A 22,452-nucleotide genomic window follows, 5' to 3' on the forward strand; every position below is an offset into this window, starting at 1 on the left:
AAGACAGATTGTTTAAAAATTAAACTTAGAAACAATAATGTCATTATTTAGTACAGTTCAGTTCAATAACTGCTTAGTGATGACCCATTACATTATGATCACCCCCAACCTAGAGCAATAAGCATGGCTGGCAACCAAATGGTGCTGCAGGTGCAGTTCACAAAGCAGTATATATACCACCCGAGGACCAGCTTTCGGCCAGTAGAGTGTTTGGTTTTAGAATGGAAAAACTGCTGATTTTTGGATTTTAATAAAGGACAGATTATGATGGCACACCACCTCGGAATTTCAATCTCGAAAACAGCTCACTTTGTGGGTTATTCACATGCCGCTTTTGTGAGTATGCATTAAAAGTAGTACACGGATGGCCAAATGACGAACCGTCTTCCAGCCGTTTGTCATCCACAACTGAGGAGTGGAGGCTGTTGTGTATTGTTCACAGCGAAAGGCCACAGTGTGAAAAATCACCAGCAGCTACTACAGTGGTGACCAGGGCAATGTGTCAAAGCACACAGTTCATTGCAGCCTTCTGTGTATGGACCTGCGTACCCAATGACCCAGCTGGGTCCCCATGCTAACTGCATGCCATCACCAACAACGCATGAAATGGGCTCAAGATCAAGAGCATCAAGATTGGACCATAGATGATTGGAACAAAGTAGCCTGGTCTGACGAATCAAGATTCCTAGTGCATCACATCGATGGCCGAGTGTGGATATGGCGATAACCAACAGCAGATAAGGCACCTGGATGCACTGTTGTGCAGACACAGGCCTGTGGGCACAATCACTGATACCTGTCAGGTAATTGCCATTACCAATAGGATAATGCGCCATGTTGCACTGCCAGAATCGTCAAGAAGTGATTTGAGGAACATGATGCTGAATTGCTGTGAATGCCTTAGCCTCCAAATTAACCTGACATGAACCCAATCGAACCCTGCCATGTATGTGAACTGAAGGACCTGTTGTTGAAATTTTGGTATCATGTACCCCAGGAGACCTTTCACTACCTCAATGAATAGATGAAGATATAACTGACACCATTTGTTAAATAAATCAAGACTTCTACTAAATTAATTAAATAAGTGAATACAGCATATGTACAATTTAATCAGCTAATTGCATCATGCAGTAAACACTATTTTTCAATATAATTCCAAGACTACCATCAACCAATACAGTATAATATAAACAAAAGGAGGCTACTACGTGCACCTTTAAATACACTTTAAAAACTTTTTTTTTTTTAATACATATACATATATACTGGTCTCAAAACACTATACAAAACTTCTCTGATCAGGCATATTCTTCCACTGACCAAGCTATTGTGTCCACAGGGGGAGAAGGGAAAGAAGGGCAAAAAGGGGCCTAAGGGGGAGAAAGGAGAACAGGGTGCCCCTGGATTAGATGCACCCTGCCCACTGGTATGTCCCAGCTGAGAGCTGGAAAACTGAAGAAAGTGGAGCCTTAAGAGAAGAGTAGTCCCGTGGTCAAAATGGCAACCCACCTCATCCTTGATATCTGAAATATCTGCATTGTTTCACTGGAATTCCTAAATCTAGCTAACCAAGCCTAATGCTTTCTAGGACAAAAGCCAGGACAAAATGGTCTACAATTACATAACTTAAAACACTGGTCAGTCATATCAAGAAACGGTGGTTTGCTAAGAGGCCACTGAACCGCTCCTCTCTGCCCTGTGCCGTGCTCTCTCGTCTGGAGGTCGGAAAGGGCGCCTGCAGCCTCTATCCTAGTAACACTCCCAGTTCCATTTCTATGACACAGGGTTTCCGGGGCTTTAAGGGTGAAAAGGGTGAGCCAGGTCAGCCTGGCCTGGATGGCCTGGATGCCCCGTGCCAATTGGTACAGTATCCTCTTTTCCTGCCTCTCCGTGCATGCTGCTAGCTTTGCACCCACATTACTGAGCACCTCTCATGCATGCTTATGGTGCTTTAATTTAACCTCCATGCATGACTTATAAATAGTGGAGCAGAGCTTAATGTAGGGTATCCCATTGCCTTTCAACGCATGTACTGCATGTACTGTCTGCTTTCTATTGGTAAAGTCACAAGGCATTTTAACAGAAGTTTCCCAACTGTATGTTAGCATCAATAGCAGTCATTTATTCCCTTATAGTTTAATACACCGTTTTGTATGCTATATATATATATATATATATATATATATATATATATATATATATACACAGTATATACTATCCACTTAGTTGTGCATCCTGTGACCACTTAAAACTGCATTAACTGCTCACTAGCATCTATATCAGCGTTTTAGTGATTTTCTCACCTTGTGGAATAGCATTTAATCTTATTCTAGTTTTCCTAAGTGCCAAAAAAATCTTATTGAATAGTATTTGCTCTCCTAAGATGTAATAACCAGTACTAATTAACCTTGGATCCCTTAAATAATCCATCTTGTGTCAAACCACTCCTGAGACGTTATTTAGTGCAGTGTCAGCATGAGTCACTCTTCCCCAGCCTTTAACCCTCTCCTGTTCCCTCTCATATATCTGTTCCAATTGGGCACTCAATCCTATGGAAGAGAAGAAACTGAGCTTTCAAGCCTTGAATCACCACATTTGACTGTGTCATTTTGCTTATATGAATGAACGTTTGTTATTAAGCTAGAGCGTTAGGGCATGTATGTTTTAAAGTATATAAGCAATATAAAAGTCCTGCTTCATTTTAGTAAAATTGTGAATGATAATTTGCATGAATCTTTAAGCATGAGTTTTTCTTGTGCTTTTTACAAGGTTTGATCAAAGACTAAGTGTTTGTAGTGTGTCCAATCCTTAATTACTGTATTTTTAAATCAGCTAACATACTTCTCATTACCATATCTGGTTTGTGTCAACATTAATGAATATATTAAACCTTTGCTGTTTTTTATTATTGTATAGCATTGTCTTTGCATGCACCTTTGGCACCATCACAGTCTCACAATTACATAAGTTATTTTCAACACATCATTATGGTTAGCCACTTTAGGGTTTCAGCATGGTTAAACAATACCTCAAAAGCCTTGTTAACTTTCAAATATTTATATATATATATATATATATATATATATATATATATATATATATAATTGATATATAATATCAGTGTTTCTTTTTTCTCCACTATAGGGTCCAGATGGACTCCCAATGCCTGGATGTTGGCAGAAGGTAAGTTTAAGAAGATCCTCAAAAATCCTATACATATTTTTTAAAGTGTGATTACATGTTAGGTATAAATTCCAAAGCTTTGTCGACAACATGAAATTTTGTATTCATATATACAGTGGTGGCCAAAATTATTAGAACACATGACAGATCTGAAAATATTGACCTTTTTTGTGCCTCCAAAACATGATTTCATTTCATAATGTTCATGAAACATGCAGATGTTTTCCCTGAGCACAACAAATATCAGGTGAAGTGGAGTCGTAGTACTGTTTTTATCCACTTTTAACTTTAATATTTGGTATGTCCACCTTTTGAGGCAATTACAGCAGCACATCTTTCTGGCATAGTGTTAATATATTTCCTGAGAACTTCAACATTAATGTTATACCATGCCTTGTGCAACTCAAGCCAAAGGCTTTCATTTGAATGTACAATAGATCGGTCCAGTTTGTTTTCCAACTCGCCACAAATTTGCTCTATGGGGTTGAGGTCCAGACTTTGAGGGGGCCAGTCTATCATTTTTAATGTTCCAGCAGATTCCTTCCATCGCAGGTAGTTCCGGCAATAGAAGAAGAATGTTTAGGGTAATTGTCCTCATGGAAAATAAATCCAGGCCCAATAAGATGACTCCCAAATGGCACACCGTGCCTCACCAAAATGCTGTGGTATTCTTTCTTTTCCATGATGCCATCAATTTTCACTAAGTCAACTGTTCCTGAAGCTGAAATGGCACCCCACAGCATAATACTACCCCCTCTGTGTTTAACTGTTGACAAGAGAAACTCATTTTTATATCTCTGCCCCTCCCCCCAGGGAACATGCACCCTTCGCTTGTTGCCAAACTGTTCAAACTTGGACTCATCAGTCAACAACACTTTTTTCTACCTCTCCCCTTCTGGTTCTGGTGTGAATTCCCTGCTGAAAAAAACAGCATATGCTGGTTAGGTATGTTTTGACACTGGGATGCTGGTTTATGCTGTTCCTTTGCTGGTTTATGCTGGTCCTTTGCTGGTTTATGCTGACCCTTTTGCTGGTTTATGCTGGTCATGTGCTGGCAGGACCAGCATAAACCAGCAAAGGACCTGCATAAACCTGCATCCCAGCATCAAAACATACCTAACCAGCATATGCTGTTTTTTTTCTGCAGGGTTTGTATCATGGCGGTGCGGCTGTAACTCCAGCCAGCATCAAAAAAGTTCTTTATTTGAAACTGTTGCTCACTCGTTAGCTCCTTCTTCACCTTAGCCATGTTCAAAGATAAATATGTGCTTCAAGACCACTTCTAGAGGCTTTGAATTTATACCAGTTGTTGGTGTGGCCTCAGTGACAAAATCCTGATGTTACCAATCACTTAATGAGCAGGATTGACCTTGTGCATTCAAAAGAATCACACAGCTGTGTCCTGAGACTCTTGCATCACCATTTAACCACAGTTACACCTAACAATGATTACACAAGTAATTTGGATTCTTCTATGAAGGAACATGATTGTGTGACACTGACAGTGAAATAGGCCTAACTTGTTTTGGAAAATGAGCTATATCCCCTTATAATGGCTCTATTCTATGGTTTATAGAGCATAACGATGACTTTGTAGATAATTTATGTTTTATGGGTATTATTAAAATTGCCAATTCAACAGAAACAACTGAAATCTTTTAAATATGCCAAGTGTTCTATTAATTTGGGGCACCACTGTAAGCCATTGAGTGGTTGCTCACATGCTTTGGCCTTTGAAACTCTCTCTTTTTATATTAAAACATACGTGTTTTTGTGTTTTCTTTGCAGTGATCGGTCTAACACAAAACGCATGGAGTTTATAAATAAGGCTTCACTTTTTTGTAAATACTTTTTTTTTTAATTCTGGGAAAAGAACATCTTTTTCACATAGGTTTTTTCACATAGCCGCTCCTGTCATTTCAGTGTGCTCATGGCAACTTGTGTTACATTCACATCAGCACTGTGGAATTTTAAGTCTTGTCCAGTAAGAGACTATTCACAAGGGCATGTTTGCCCTGAGTTGCATGGCCCAGAATGAGAGTGGATACCAAAACAGACTAACAGGGTTAACTGAAAAGAAGAAGGAGGGATGAGCTTTGGGTCTTGAACAAGATTTTTGTGTATTTAGTGTGTTCACACCAATCCATACTATCAACTTAAAAGACTAAAGACTCCATCCACACAACCTGAAACAAGCATGTACATATCATTTTGTAGTGTGGTCAAAATATGGCTTCTGCAAATCACTAACTACCTGTCAGTCTTTGTCGATTCAAAACAAAAATATGTTACTCTAAAGGGCGTTAATTTTTCTTTTTTTTTCACTTTGTGAAGGGTGTCACACCTTGGCTGGTGGCTTGAGAAAGTAAGAATTGTGATTGATTGCTGGATTTCTTTATTGCAAAGAGGTCAGTGTGGCAACTGGCCCTCCTGCGCCTCGGGGTTGCTGTTGTGTAACTCTCACCTTGTAATGAGAGTGACAACTTAAAGACTCAAATTATGGAACTAGCAGGACACAAGATGCATCCACCATCTGTGGCCGCTCGAGAGTAATCAGGCAACTGAAACTCAGAAATCTTTATTATTGGATGGTGTATGTGATGCATGGAAAGTTGCTACATTCATCCCTCTTCATCAACCAATCTGCAAACCTTATTTTGTTCACTCTTCGGTGGAGTTCTTTTTGTAGTAGTGAGCTACACAGTCTGATCTACAGCAGGATGCCATCTTTTTCATCATGATGTTTTGCTTAATTTTTTTTGTTTTTGTTTTTTTTTTTTGATTTGCTCATTTTGTGTATTATAGCCTTTGTGCCTAAAGTCATTTGTTATTCATTCCTTTGTTGGAAATATTTACTACTACTCTATGCTATGAGTTGTAAATATGACATTTTAGTGCATTCTTTTGCAGCTATATTAAGGTTAAAAATGCTGTTTATGTATTGTTGGAGCTCAAAGTTTTACATTCTCAAAGACTTTCATAGGGTGTCAAAGGAAAATTTGACAAATGGGACATACTGTGGTTTTGTGGTATTGCTATTCTGAGTAACCATAACAACAGCATTCTAAAGCAATCAGTAACAGTAATAAGAATCAAATACAGTGTTAATGTACAGTACAAGGTGCAAATATACAGCAGTCATTGGGAGCCTTAATCCTAAATCAGCAGTGATTATCATCAGCCAGCACTGCTACATTCCAGAGTGCAAAATTGCATAATTTTGTTGATTTTATTTTTACAGCTTTAAAACCATTTTGACCATTACTTTCTTAACAGGCTTCAGACACAGTAGATACATTAAAACATATAAAGTATGATCACAGCACTGCTGGTGTTATAATGTGTTTTCTGGCTGGAGGTGGCAGGATTATGGTCCTGATTTTCTCAACCTCTAATGGGCATTTAAGATCATAAAAACATAGTTATACTGAAAGTAGTTTTGTATGTGCTGAATTTAAAAGTTATTCATAAGGAAGGGTAAGTGATTTCTTTCTTAGTGGTTTATTTTCTTTTTACCCTTACCTGCTACTTATATATATATATGTATAGCCAAATGTTTTATTCTTAAAATAGCAAACTGGTTTATTAACAGCCATTCCTCATAATATGAAAGTGGAAAGACCTTTCTCCATAAGGTGTTGTACTTCATGCTCAGACATATGTTTATGTGATGATTATTTTATTTTATTTTTTAAACAAGTTTCACAACTGTATTTTAGCTGTATTTAGTTGTTTTTTTGTTTGTTTGTTTGTTTGTTTTGTTTTGTTTTTGTTTTTATGCACCAACAGTTCATTAAATATATCAAAAAACAACAAATAATACAACAATAAATTAAAAAAATAACTACAAGAATTAATAATAACATCTTTCTCCACCACCCCCCCCCATAAGAGAAGATTACAAAAGAATAATACTTCTTTTTTTTATTAATTATTTTTTTATTTTTTTATGTTTTACACAAATGAATCTTGAATGAATCTGTTACTCAGACATTTTGTAATATGCAAGAATCGCTTTTATGTTGGCACTACGGATACACTTGTTTTAACAGTACAGAATACCATTACAAACAAGACCGGAAACAGCAATGGCCAAGCTGGATTTTTTCAAATAATTGTTTTTAAACTGATAAGTGTTACTGTTAATGTGCATGCAAACCAGTCACATTGTTTCCTTTCCTTCCATTTAAAGCCATTTGTCGGCATTTTCATAAATATTTAATGGTTGTCCATTTATTGTTACTACTACACAAAATGTCACAAACCTTACTTTACAAGAGGTTTAGCTTGTTTGTATAGAAGACATGGGAGATAAATTTGTCTTTCTGCTTTTGTTAATTTGTTTATCTTTAGTGCAGTTTTGAATGAAACATTTCCTTGTTTTGTTTATATATATATATATATATATATATATATATATATATATATATATATATATATATATAAATATATGTTTTTTTTTGTTTTTTTTTTTTTTTTTTGTTTTTTTTGCCAAAATGTGTTTCTTGCAATATATATATATATATATATATATATATATATATATATATATATAATATATATATATATATATATATATATATATATATATATATATGCTTTCTTTTCTTAATCCTTGTAATTTTGGTGTCTATAAATGTGTGTTTATACAGTTTCAACTGTTTATTTGATTTACCTTGTACATTTTGGTAGCCCACGATTATCAAAGTATTAGCTAATGTCATTTTAGCCAAAATAATTTTTGTTGCTCAATTCTTCACTTTCTTAATTTCTTTTATTTTCATTTTATTGTTGTTGTTTTGCCTTGTTATCGACTAGGAATTTCAACTTGTTCATTGTTGTAATGGCTCTGGCTCGTTTTAAACCCATGCTGTGTGATATTCTGTTGGAGCCAAATAAATTCTGTTTCTCCATGTGTCTTTATTAATCTACATTCACGGTGCAGCGAACTGTCCACTTTTGCAATAAGTAGACTAACTGAAATGACATTGACGTTATCTTCATGCTCTGTCCCACCCACATCAGCCACCTCCTCCCTTCGCCCGCCCCTCTCTCTCTCACACACACACACACACACACGCGTGCACATATACATTAATTGAGTGGATAGCTCTCTCACTCTCTCTCTCTCTCTCGCGCGCGCGCGCACACACACACACACACACACACACATCTTCTCTTCTTTCTATATCCAGTAACAGTCAACACGCGTTTGTGAGCACCTGCAGGCACAGAAATGGCAACGGGAAATTTAGATAAGCAGAAAACTATCGATCTCCGCAAGAAACATGTTGGGTAAGGAGACATTACTGTAGTTATTAGGTACGAACTAATGTCTACTGTAAAGTGGCGATTTTGATGTTAATTCACTGAATTAATAACTGAGGATATTTAAGATGAGTAGTCTGTGTATTAACGGAACTTGGTTACTGAAATGAATGTTGGCTGGAGAAAGTTTACTCTGGTGCCTGTCATGATGAAAAAAGGACCTGAAAACAAGTTTTCTGTTTCTTTATTCATTGTTTTTCATTTAGATTTATGGCATTAAAAATAAATAAATAAAAAATCTTCTCTTTGCATTTCCTTCCATATGTAGTCCTTCCTGCAAAGTGTTCTTCAGTCATGACCCTATCAAGATTGTGAGAGCAAGAGGACAGTACATGTACAACGAAAAAGATGAGAAATACCTGGATTGCATAAATAATGTTGCACATGGTATGCCATTTTAAAGGAAAATTGCCATTCTCCAAAAAAAAAAAAAAAAAAAAGATATATAAGATCTGTGAGAAAACAAACAAACAAACAAAAAAACCTTAAAACACAATGTTCATCAGTTTTGGGATAGGCTATATCTAAATAAACTGTTGATGATATCTATTGATGTCATAGACCTTTTGAATTGCATTTGTCATATTTTTTAAGCACTCTATTGTGCATTATTATAAAATTAGAAACAGAACCACCACAAAATCTATTGCATAACCAGTTATGGGAAAACACAAAAACTACTGAATAACAAAAACAAACTATTCATGAAGCACTGTTGACAAACTTGTCCCACAGTAATTACTAGAATTACTCTACTTACCTACCTCAAAAAGTGTCAATTTTACACATTCCATTGCATGTTCATCATTTTTTACAGACGATATTGGAAATTCTATCCTCTGGTAATTAACAGCAAGACACAGATGTTAATGTTAGAACAATATATATGGGATTAAAGATTCCCATTAATTCTGAATAAGGAAGATTAAAGAAAAATATTTTTTTTAATTATTAGGGCTGTCAAATGATTAATCACGATTAATCACATCCAAAATAAAAGTTTTGTTTACATAATATATGTGTGTATACTGTGTATATTTATTATGTATATATAAATACACACACATGCATGTATATAAGAAGAATATGTTATGTTTATATATTAAATATATTTATATATAATATAAAATATAAGAATATAAATATATAACACATATATTATGTAAACAATTCTAAATATATAATTTATGTGTGTGTATTTATATATACATAATAAATATACACAGTATACACACATATATTATGTAAACAAAACTTTTATTTTGGATGTGATTAATCGTGATTAATCATTTGACAGCCCTATTAATTATTCATTTCGCCTTAATTAAAAAAAAAAAAAAATCTGATTCAATTTCCTCATATTACTTATACAACTAATTACCCAGAAATGTAATAACATAAAATGATCTGGTTTAATACAATACTTGAAAGTTTATTACCATTATTAAATGAATACATCTCTCAATGCAATTATCTGTGCTAATACAATCACCCCTGAAGTATTTTTTCCTATTTTTTTTTCTTTTTCTTTTTCTTCTGTGATGTCCTTCAGTGGGTCATTGCCATCCAGATGTGGTTGAAGCAGGAGCAAAGCAAATGGAGCTTCTCAACACCAACTCTCGCTTCCTACATGACAATCTGGTCCTGTATGCTCAACGTCTCCAAGCCACTCTTCCTGAAAAGCTCTCTGTGTGCTACTTTGTCAACTCAGGGTAGGCCTGTGAGCTCATTCTCAGACATACCACCTGTTTGCACTTAAGGAATGCTCAATCACCCCATTGAGCAGATAAGCAGTTACTGCATTTTTGTAAACAGAAGAGCCAGATATTTTGTGTACTTCATACATGTAGACTAGCATGCAGCCCAGATGTTGTAATTCATGATTGTTGGCTGGACAGCTTAATGCTTATTGCTGGCTAGATAGCACTTTTGTTTTCACTGTTGAAGGCAGTCAGTATGGCATATGGTGATTTAAACCCAGGATCGACTATTCTGTTTTGACATCTAGGTCTGAGGCAAATGATCTGGCTCTGAGGTTGGCCTGGCAGTATACCGGCCACAAAGACATCATCACACTAGAGAAGTAAGTCAACAGCACACTGTCTGTGCCTCCTCTTTCTCTGCACTGGGATCTAAACAGTAACCAATTTCTTAGAAGCGTGAAGCTCACAGTTTAAATATTAACTTAATCTTACATCTTGTATCTAGACACACTGTGTTTTGCTTATGGATATGCATAGTCAGCATCTGCTTTGGTATGCAAAATCTTGCTGTGCAAAAGAATGCATCACCTGGTCTTTGGGTTTAATTTAAATGAACGCCATATCCTTTCAAAAATATTGCATGTGATTTATTGCTGCTGCTGCTACTGCTGCTTTTTTTTCTGCACCACAATTTACTCTGATAAGCAAAAGAATCATTAGAAGATTAGATAACTTAAGCCCTCTCAAACATAGTGGAACTTTGTTCTGTTGATTCTAGCAAATGTTTCAATCAGTGTGCTTCCCCTGCAGTGCCTACCATGGTCATGTGTCATCGCTCATTGATATCAGTCCATATAAGTTTCATCAGATGGCTGTTGCAGAGCCAAGCCAACATGTGCATGTGGTGAGTGTTGCAACATGAGACATTTGACATATTGGATTTGACATAAGGTCACATGCACAAAGTGCTCAGACACTATTCTTGAAGTCAAAAATTGTTCAGAGGTGGCCAACTAATATTGTGCAACTTCTTATGCCTCTTTCTGTTTTTCAGCATTTATTTGATCAAAAATACAGCAAAACAGTCATATTGTGAAATAATATTACAATGTAAAATAGCTGTGGTTTCTTCGTGAAATGTAATTTATTCCTGTGAGAGCAATTTCCGTCTTAAGTGTCACATGATCTTTTAGAAACTTTAATAATAAATAATTACATTATGCTCATTTGGTGCTCATTTCTTGTTTCTTAACTTCTGTGCTGCTATCATATATTTGCAATGACTTGAATACACTTCTTCCATGGGCATGTATTTCATTTCTGAATTAAAATTAGTTTTGATAATTTGCAGAGCATAATATGTCATTTATATCACAATGAAGAAAAATAAAATTCTTAAAGAAAAAAAACGTTGACCGTTTAATGTCATGGCGAGTAAAGGAGTAATTCACCTAAAATAAAAAAGATAGTTCTGTCATTATTTATTCACGCTCATGTCATTCCAAACCTATATGAGTTTTTTTTTTCTTATATTGAACATAAAAAATAAATAAAAAAATAAAAAAGATATTTTGAAGAATGCTGGTAATCAAACAGTTGATGGTCCCCATTGACTTCCATAGTATATCTTTTCCTACTATGGGAGTCAACAGAGACCATCAACTGTTTGGTTCTTCAACATTCTTTAAAATATCTTCTTTTCTGTTCAACATAAAAAAGAAACGTGTACAGGTTTGGAACGACATGAGGGTGAGTAAATGATGATGGAATTTTCATTTTTGAATTTTCATTAAACTATTCCTTTAAGTTTAGGTTGTGCAATTTCATATTTGTTAAAACAAATTACTTTGAAAAATGTTTTTATAACTTAAATGCATGTTAACCATTAGTTTGGACTGAAACCTCTGTGGATGTTTGGATGAATGTGTAGTGTGTGTGTGTGTGTGTGTGTGTGTGTGTGTGTGTGTGTGTGTGTGTGTGTGTGAACTAGCCTCTCAGTCATCACTCCATTCTACTCTGACTGTGGTGATCAGTCAGTATTGTGTTACAAGTTAGTAAGCCACATCAGCATACGTAACCACTTAGCATGTATTTTTTATGAAAAGTTTAAAGACACTGGGTTTTTCTTTTCTCTAATGTTGACAATATGCTACATGTTTAAAGTGGACTACAGTACAATCCAGGGGCCTTGTGACTTGAATGTAATCCTTGCTACGGCACTGAAATACCGTTCCACAAATAGTGATAAGACTACCCATAACAGTTTTTTGTTAACAGCCAGCATTTAAACTATACCTATTCATAAATTGTCAATTTAAAAATGATTTTTAAATTATAGCAATAATTATGCATTACATTAAAAAATCTGCAGAATAAAAGAGTTGTACTTAAATTTGCCAGCATAGTGAAAATATTTATTTCTGCACTGTAAATTTTTATTAACTATTCATAAATGTGATAAATCCTTAGGCTCTCAGTCCAGACATTTATAGAGGCAAATACTGTGAGGACCACCCTGACCCTGCCACTGCCTATGCTGAAAATGTCAAAGATATAATTGAGCAGGCCCATAAAAAGGGACGTAAGGTAAGTTAAATTATTTAACATCCACAGTAATCAGCATTTTTCACTGACTGTACTTTTAAACAGTGGTCCATTATTTAAAAGCCTTTCTTTTCAAAATTATAATTCATAATTTTCAGTGATAATATCACATAATTCTTAAAGGGTTAGTTCACCCAAAAATCAAAATTATGTCATTAATGACTCACCCTCATGTCGTTCCAAACCCGTAAGACCTCCGTTCATCTTCGGAACACAGTATAAGATATTTTAGATTTAGTCCAAGCTTTCTGACCCTCCATTGAAAATGTATGAACAGTATACTGTCCATGTCCAGAAACGTAATAAAAACATCATCAAAGTAGTCCATGTGACATCAGTGGGTCAGTTAGAATTTGTTGAAGCATCGAAAATACATTTTGGTCCAAAAAGAACAAAAAATATGACTTTATTCAGCATTTTCTTCTCTTCCGGGTCTGTTGTGAATCCGCGTTCACAGCACTACAGTGACGCTGCTGACGTACGACGCTGCTGACGTGTTATCTGATGCACCCGAGCTTCGTTTGCAGTCTGAGGGACTGTATTCAAGCTATTCTACATTGTTTGTATTTTGGTATTGCTATATTTTTTTAAAATGGTGCATAAGTGTGCATGTCACGGATGTCCTAATCGCCAAAAACAACCACGCCGACGTAAACGTGCATTACGTCAGCAGCGTCACTGCAGTGCCGTGAACGCGGATTCACAACAGACCCGGAAGAGAAGACAATGCTGAATAAAGTCGTAATTTTTGTTCTTTTTGGACCAAAATGTATTTTTGATGCTTCAACAAATTCTAACTGACCCACTGATGTCACATGGACTACTTTGATGATGTTTTTATTACCTTTCCGGACATGGACAGTATACCGTACATAAATTTTCAATGGAGGGTCAGAAAGCTCTAGGACTAAATCTAAAATATCTTAAACTGTGTTCCGAAGATGAACGGAGGTGTTACGGGTTTGGAACGACATGAGGGTGAGTCATTAATGACATAATTTTGATTTTTGGGTGAACTAACCCTTTAAGGCAAGACACCAGACATCACTGTTCAGTCATGACCAAAATGTTTTGGCCGTGACATAAATTTTGTGTTTTGCAAAGGTTGTTCTTCAGTATTTGTAGATTATTTTCCCACACATTTCTATGGTATACTAAAAAAACAATGATAAGCATATCATAAATTTTAAAGGCTTTTATTGGCAAAAAAATATGAGTCAGTATTTACAGTGATGACCCTTGTCCTTCATAACCTCTGCAGTTCGCTCTGGCATTCTGGATATTAGCTTCTGGGCCAAATCCTGACTGATGGCGATCCATTCTTGCCTTAGTTGTTCTCAGAGTTGATCACAATTTGTGGGGTTCTGCTTGTCCACTCGCATTTTGAGGACTGATCACAGGTTCTGTATTGGATTGAGATCCAGGGAGTTGCCCGGCCACAGGTCCAAAATTTCAATGTAATGATCTTCGAGCCACTTTTTATCACTCTTGCTTTTTGACAGTGCTCTAGCATGCTAGAAAATGAATGTATCATCACCAGATTGTTCATGAATTGTTGGAAGAAGTCCCTCTTGTAGGACGTTTTGATACCATTCTTTATTCATGGCAGTGTTTTTGGGCAGAATTATGAGAGAGTCCACTCCCTTGGTTGAAAAGCAACCCAACACATGGATGGTCTGAGGATCCTTCACTTTTGGCACAACACAGGACTCATGGTAGCATTCGCCTTTTCTTCTCTGAAAAATCGATTTTCCAAATGTCCCAAACCGTCGGAAGGGAGCTTCATCAGAGAAAATATCTTTCCACCAGTCTTCTGCTGTCCAATCCTTTTACTTCCTGCAGAAATTCAGTCTGTCCTTGACGTTTTTCTTGGAGATAAGTGGCTTCTTGCTGGATACCCTGGGACATACTGAAGACTTCTTCACTGCAGTCAAATCTCTCTCCTTGAAGTGCTTGATGATCTGGTAAATGGTTCTTTCGGGTGCAATATTCTTTGTAGCAATTTCCTTGCATGTGAGGCCATTTTGATGCAAAGCGATAATGGCTGCACATGTTTCTTTGGAGGTAACCATTGCTAACAAGAACATGAAGATTGGAATTGTATAGCAATCAGTCTGCTCTTACAAACTAATCAGTATGATAGTGATTAACCTGACTAGTACTCATTCGCACTTTCACTTGTGCTGCTGATATGATTAGTCAATTAATATTAGGTGGTAGTTTTGTGTCAGGATCCAAAAACTGTGATTTTTTTTTTTTTATTTGTTTTATGAAAAGTTCATTTTTTGGCCAATGAAGCTTTTAGCAATTATTAAAATGCATCTGATCACTCTACACAATAATCTAGAAACAATGTGAAAGAACACCACAAACAGCTTAAGCAGCAAACTTTGCAAAACACAAAATTTATGTCACTGCCAAAACTTTTGCCCATGACTGTAGTACCCCAACTGATTGATTACAATTTTTTTTTTTTTTTTGTATTACAAGTTTTCTGAAATGTTTAAATACAGTAATTAGGCAGTATATAATTAAGTGCACTACATCTGAAAACTGGATAAAGCCAGGTTCAAAAGTTTTGTTTGAATTTGTTTTTTACAGATGGACTATTTGATATACATTTTTTAAATCAATCCATATATCAGAAAAATACTGTCAATAGTTAAATAATGTTTGTAGGAATGCTTTCATAAATGTTTTCAATCTTTTAGTTATAAGAAGTCAAATAACCCAAAATCTCAAAACTGACCAGTGCATGTAGTGTCTTGCCTTAAATTCATTGATAGGATCTTTCAGTTCTCTGGTTTCTTGTGTGATCTCTTAAATTCTTCTTCCCTAATTGATTTAAACTATCCTTTCCTTTTCCCTCCCCACATTCCCTCTGCTCTCCACCTATTGCTGTTTCTCTTTTTCTCCAGGCTGAGCTGAGACGGCAATTACTCTTGCCACCTCAAGGCCCAAAAGGGAGCCCCTTAACCCTCTGTTGCAAGAAAAATAATTGGCCTTTACACATGAGAATTAACATGAATCTGTGAGGATCGATGAATAAACTGCCCAAACACCATGGCAACTGTGTCAAAATGATATGTTCTTTGTATTTCGTTTTCTTCCTGAGGTTGTCTGTGTGAACATTCTATGCTTTCTTCAGCTCTTGTGTTCTGCTCATGGCAGTGGCTGTCATAGTCATCTAAAGCAGCTTTTAAAAAGGATGCTTCTTCTCTCCTCGCATGTATTTACAATAGGTTACAAGGGACTCATGGGATCCTTTTTTTTTTTTTTTCTGCGTAGATTGCCGCTTTTATCGCTGAGTCACTGCAGAGTTGCGGAGGGCAGGTCATTCCTCCAGTGGGCTACTTCCAGAAAGTGGCACAGTATGTACTACTAAGTGCTTGGTTAAAACATTTTAGTTACAAAATTATTTCCTTCATTAAAGGGGTCATATGATGCTGTTAAAAAGAACATTATTTTTGTGTATTTGGTGTAATGCAATGTGTTTATGCATTTTGAGGTTCAAAAAACATATTATTTTCCATATAATGTACATTATTGTTTCTCTTCTATGCCCCGCATTTCTGAAATGCGTTGATTTTTACAGAGCTCAGCACTCTGAAAAAGCGAGGTGTGCTCTCACTGGCCAGATATCCAGTGCGTTGTGATTGTCCGAATGCCTCAACCGTGTGACGGAAATGTTACGCCCCTTAACATACTATGCTGTCTCCCAGGCCAGTAGCATGGGACTCAGTCCAGCTGCTCTACTCATGCACATCCCATCATCGGTTCTCTTTTAGCAGTTCAGTCAATGTACTGTTAGGGGGTAAAACTGAATAACTCGGGATATTGGTTTTCTATTTCATGTCAGAGGGAGTATAAGGCACGTTTATAAACCGAATAACTTAAGTAATTCGTGAATTAGTGCATACTGGAGACGCGAACCGTTTCAAATGATTCAGTTCAATTTGGTGAACTGCTTTGACCGGTTCACTAAGAAGATCCGATTAAATAGAAAGATTTGTTCGCAATCCGAACATCACTAGACGAGACAAAACCAATAAAACCCATTACAAACGAGGCATTTATTACATCCAGCAGGGACATAATTACTGATTATAATGACTTGTCTTTTTACGTGTTGTGTTGCGTATCGCGCTGCGTAAACATAAAACCATGTCTGTATTTGTGATCTGAGAAACAACAAACAACAAGCCTACTCTTACTGCTCAAAACTCACATTTGAATCATCATTGGCAAATTATTTAAATATAAAAAACAAACTTACAGGCTGTGAGTCAGAAGCGCCAGATTGTCCTTGCAAAATTTTAACTGCCCCACTTTATAGAAACAGCCGTTGTGCCACAGACGCATTGCAGGCTACTGATTCAGGAAACAGTCCTCATCCGCCATAAAAATGCGGCAGCACACATCTGAATATTTGGGTTGGACTGTTCTGGAACAGTGTTGAAAGACAACTTAACCACTGATTTCTAGTCGTATCCTCTTTTGGAAGGCCAAACAAAGTAGTGTCGCTTTCACAACGAAACACACAGCGACTCCAGGACATGGCAGCGGTGGCAACAGAGAGGATAAAAATTACGCCTTATTTTTTTGCGTGAACATTTGGGTGGCATTATGCAAATCTTCCCACATCGGGACGTAGAGATGTGGGGGTGTGTTAGAACAAGACGTTTTAGGGGGTGTGGTTGACTCTTAACTTTAATAAAGAATATCTCTTTGGATTTGAGACTTTAGTCTTTGCAACTTTACAGATCTTCTTAATGCACCAAGAGCTTGTAACACTCCAAAGAGAAAGGAAAAATTGAAATCGCATCATATGACCCCTTAAAAAAATTTTTTGGTTTGTTTGTTTTTTTCTGTCAGGTTCTGCCACTAATTCAGGACATGTTTATGTTAAATTTGCTTATTTATTGATTTTATTCATTTTATCTCTCATTTTAATTTGACAGATGCAACAGACAAAAATATATATGTGACCCTGGACCACAAAACCAGTCTTAAGCATCAATTTTTCGAAACTGTTTCGAAAGCTGAATAAATAATCTTTCCACTGATGTATGGTTTATTAGGATAGGACAATATTTGATCGAGATACAACTATTTCAAAATCTGGAATCTGAGGGTGCAAAAAAATCTAAATACTGAGAAAAAAAGCCTTTGAAGTTGTCCAAATGAATTCTTAGCTATGCATATTACTAAACAAAAATTAAGTTTTGATATATTTACGGTAGGAAATTTACAAAATATCTTCATGGAACATGATTTTTGGCATAAAAGAAAAATCTATAATTTTGACCCATACAATGTTTTTTTGGCTATTGCTTAAAATATACCCCAGCGACTTGAGACTGGTTTTGTGGTCCAGGGTCACATATATATTTTAATGCACCAGTAACATTAGTCTTAAATCGCTTGCCTAATATGAATATATTATTTAATCTATAATTGTATGCCCATTTATAAATACCTTGGATCCAAGTACATTTGTCAAACTATGGAAATGTCTTAAAATTCATGTATAATGTGAAATATTTTTCTAAAATATGCATACATTCAAATCTGTGCATACTACCAACTTTGGCTGTACCACAGGCATGTGAGAAACGCAGGAGGCGTTTTCATTGCTGATGAGGCCGTGGGCTTTGGCAGGGTGGGCACCCACTTCTGGGGCTTCCAGCTGCAGGGAGAAGATTTTGTACCAGATATTGTTACAATGGGCAAACCTATTGGAAATGGCCATCCAATGTCATGTGTGATCACCACCAGAGAGGTTGCCGAAAGCTTCATGTCATCTGGAATGGAGTACTTTAACACAGTGAGGAGAATAAAAAAAACAAAACATACTGTATTAAATACAGATTAAGACTGAAACAACAACAACAATCTATTTAAAAAAACTAATCTGCATTTTTAACAGAAGTGTGAACAGATGCGGCCCCTAAATTAAAAATTTTTACGATGCTGAAGAATGTTTTTGTGTCCTCTAGTTTGGCGGTAACCCAGTATCATGTGCTATTGGACTGGCGGTGCTGGATGTAATTGAGAAGGAAGATCTCCAAGGCAATGCCCTGCACATCGGAAGTTACCTGACTCAGCTTTTGGATGATCTAAAGAAAAAGACACCTTTTAGTGGGTGACGTGAGGTTGGTTAACCCAGTCTTAAATTCTAAAATAATAAAATAAGTTGGATGATTATACAAAGTTAGATGCTAAAAGCTATTGTTTCTTTGTGCGTACATCAGCAAAATTTGCCAGTGTGAATTAAGGCCATGTGAGTGATAATGTGCGGTGAAATGAAACCTTGAACCTATGTTTGCATTAGTTGAAGTTACCTGGCCTCTTTTCTGTTGCAAGTTGTGTAAATCATTTCCCTGGGGTTGTTTGGTGGGCAGTAAAATGTGTGTAATAGTGCTGATGAAAAGTATGCCTAGAACACACATTGCCAGGATGTTCAAAGCTGAAGGTCATATATTTTGTTTTCTAGGGGCCGTGGCCTGTTTATTGGGTTGGACCTGGTAAGAAACCGGGATAAGAGGACACCTGCCACTGCTGAAGCTCAGGATGTTATTTACAGGTCAGAGCAAGTCATGCTGTAAAAGGGGAATTTCTGAAGGAGGATTTTTTTTGTTTTTGTTTGTTTTTTTTTTAGCAAAGGTTAACAGGTTTAAAAAACATACCACACAATATATTTAGTCACTTTTATCTTTGCAAACTATTTGTTACGTATTTGTTCCTTATGTTCATTAACCTAGCCACAAAATAAAGCACATTAAAAAAAAGAACTATATAATATAAGAGACCTGCACGGAAAAGACCAATATATATACAGTATATGTGTGTGTGTGTATATATATATATATACACATATATAATATAAATATATATATATATATATATATATATATATCACATATACAGGTGGTCTCAATAAATTAGAATGTCATGGAAAAGTTAATTTCATTTCAGTAATTCACCTCGAATTGTGAAAGTTGTGTATTTAAATAAATCCATGCACACAGACTGAAGTAGTTTTGAAGTCCTTAGGTTCTTTCAATTGTGATGATTTTGGCTCACATGTAAACAAAAACACCACCAATTCACTATCTCAACAAATTAGAATACTTCATTAGACCAATAAAAAAAGAAATAAAAAAAAAAACATTTTTAGTGAAATTTTAGCCTTCTGGAAAGTATGTCATTTACTATACATGGACTCAATACTTGGTAGGGGCTCCTTTTGCTTTAATTACTGCCTCAATTCAGCGTGGCATGGAGGTGATCAGTTTGTGGCACTATGCTGAGGGTTGGTATGGAAAAAAAAAAGGGGGGGGGGGGGGGGCGGGGCCAGGTTTCTTTGACAGTGGACTTCAGCTCATCTGATTTTTTGGTCTCTTGTTTCTTCATTTTCCCTCTTGACCAAACCCTATAGATTCTCTATGGGGTCCAGGTCTGGTGAGTTTGCTGGCCAGTCAAGCACACCAACACCAATGGTCATTTAAAAACCACTTTTGGTGCTGGCTTTGGCAGTGTGGGCAAGTGCCAAATCCTGCTGGGAAAATGAAATCAGCATCTTTCAAAAAACTGGCAGGTCAGAGAAGGAAGCATGAAGTGCTCCAAAATTTCTTGGTAAAAAGGTGCAGTGACATCACAGACTGTGGAAATTTAAACCACATGGACTTCAAGCAACTTGGGCTATGTCGAGCTTCTCCTCCAACGCCTAGTTTTCCTCCAGACTCTAGGACCTTGGTTTCCAAAATGAAATACAAAAACTTGCTCTCATCTGAAAAGGAGGACTTTGGGACCACTGGGCAACAGTCCAGCTCTTCTTCTCCTTAGCCCAGGTAAAGACGCCTCTGATGTTGTCTGTGTGGTTCAGGAATGGCTTAACAAGAGGAATGCGACAACTGTAGCCCAATTCCTTGACATGCCTGTGTGTGGTGGCTCTTGATGCCTTGACCCCAGCCTCAGTCCCATTCCTTGTGAAGTTCACTCACATTCTTGAATAAGTTTTGCTTAACAATCCTCATAAGGCTGAGGTTCTTTCCAGTTGGCTGTGCATCTTTTTCTTCCACACTTTTTCCTTCCACTCAACTTTCTGTTAACATGCTTGGATACAGTACTCTGTGAACAGCGGCTTCTTTGGCAATGAATGTTTGGTGCTTACCCTCTTTGTGAAGGGTGTCAATGATTGTCTTCTGACAACTGTCAGATCACCAGTCTTCCCCATGATTGTGTAGCCTAGTGAACCCCCCAAACAAAGAGAGACCATTTTGAAGGCTCAGTAAAACTTTGCAGGTGTTTTTGAGTTGATTAGCTGATTTGGCATGTCACCATAATTCTAATTTTGTAGTTGGTTTTTGTTAAATGTGAGCCAAAATTAACACAATTAAAAAAGAACCAAAGACTTAAAAACTACATCAGTCCATGTGCACTGAATTTATTAAATACACCGAGTTTTCACAATTTGAGTTGAATTACTGAAATAAATGGATTTTCCACGACATTCTAATTTACTGAGATGCATCTGTATATATGTATGGTATATATATATATATAAAAATCTATATATATATATATATAATTTTTTTTTTTTTTTTTAAGACTAAAAGAGCAGCGGTACTGCTCAGTGCTGATGGCCCCCACCGCAATGTTCTGAAGTTCAAGCCTCCCATGTGCTTCTCCAGAGAGGATGCTGAACTCGTCGTGGAGAAGATTGACCAAATTCTGACAGGTAATTCTGGTAACTCAAAAACTTTAATGGGTTCACACTCCTCATGGCAATTTGTGTTTTCTTCTTTTGTCTTAAGACTTAGAAAAAGACTTTGGGCCTCCAAATGTCTGAAGCAGTAATTTCAGAGAATGGACACACTAAGAGAAAGGTAATCTTGCAGTTAATGTAAAAGCTACAAGAATCAGAAGAAATCAAAATCAACTAAGATATTTTGTTCTTTACATTTTGGTCCCAAGAACCCAGTGATGAAAATGGCCTCGTTCATCCCTTCAAAACCAGCAGCCACAGCCACAAGCACACTGTCACACTACCTCATGACAAAAAAACCAATAAGAGACAAAAAACCTAATGAAACGTCAGGGGACAGGCTAAAACTGTTTTTTAAAGATTACAGACTATTTAATTATATCTGTAACCTTTTTCCATGTTTTATGGATCTAAAAAATACACTGCATAAGGAATGTTTTGCCATATACTGTATTTTAATGGTGCCAGTTCAAAACTGTATCACTGTTTTTGATTTATGAATTTTGAAAAATTACCTCTCAGTAAAATAAAACTATCCAATACTATCATTAAGAACAGTTTTTTTTAGCTTTCACATATGCTTTTTAGAAAGCTGTATAATGCAGTAAAAAGGAATAAAGAAGAAAAAAAGACAAATAAATAAAACACAAGAAGACCCCAGAAAAACAAATCGATATTGTATACATAGCATTATCCGTGTTGTGGCCATTGAATTGAGGGATATATTTTTAGTGCTGGGCTGGGTGGTTTTGAGGGTGGTTTTGCATGCATCTATGCCAAATTAGGCACTTTAAGTGCACCTTCAACACTGCTCATTTTGCAACAGCCTGCTCAGCTGTATGAGTAAATGCTCACCCAGCA

At 36.4% G+C, this 22,452-nt stretch overlaps 2 protein-coding genes across 22 annotated transcripts in view; both read left to right on the top strand.

Moving 5' to 3' along the window:
- LOC109103604 (collagen alpha-1(XXV) chain) overlaps positions 1 to 5,856 on the top strand; it is a 527,306-nt gene extending 521,450 nt beyond the window's left edge. For 16 of the 21 annotated variants that reach the window (XM_042728382.1, XM_042728388.1, XM_042728399.1 and 13 more), the window contains 3 exons: positions 1,788 to 1,865; positions 3,148 to 3,186; positions 5,521 to 5,856. In XM_042728382.1, coding sequence (XP_042584316.1) covers positions 1,788 to 1,865; positions 3,148 to 3,186; positions 5,521 to 5,547 — 144 coding nt within the window. In that variant the 3' untranslated portion in view covers positions 5,548 to 5,856. Of the gene's footprint in view, positions 1 to 1,342; positions 1,866 to 3,147; positions 3,187 to 4,974 lie in introns of all 21 variants that reach the window. The other 5 variants (XM_042728381.1, XM_042728395.1, XR_006155246.1 and 2 more) reach the window with 4 other exon arrangements.
- A 2,429-nt stretch (positions 5,857 to 8,285) lies between these two features.
- etnppl (ethanolamine-phosphate phospho-lyase) lies at positions 8,286 to 21,929 on the top strand. The gene is given in 16 exon segments (XM_042728403.1): positions 8,286 to 8,481; positions 8,783 to 8,901; positions 10,067 to 10,226; positions 10,523 to 10,597; positions 11,028 to 11,121; positions 12,687 to 12,803; positions 16,110 to 16,192; positions 18,426 to 18,648; positions 18,821 to 18,946; positions 18,948 to 18,976; positions 19,318 to 19,407; positions 21,435 to 21,448; positions 21,451 to 21,564; positions 21,641 to 21,648; positions 21,650 to 21,720; positions 21,808 to 21,929. Coding segments are annotated over 16 exon segments (1,488 nt in total). The 5' UTR covers positions 8,286 to 8,422; the 3' UTR covers positions 21,914 to 21,929.
- Positions 21,930 to 22,452: the final 523 nt, after the last annotated feature.

This window comes from Cyprinus carpio, chromosome B7, assembly GCF_018340385.1.
Source record: "Cyprinus carpio isolate SPL01 chromosome B7, ASM1834038v1, whole genome shotgun sequence".
Lineage (NCBI taxonomy): Eukaryota > Metazoa > Chordata > Actinopteri > Cypriniformes > Cyprinidae > Cyprinus > Cyprinus carpio.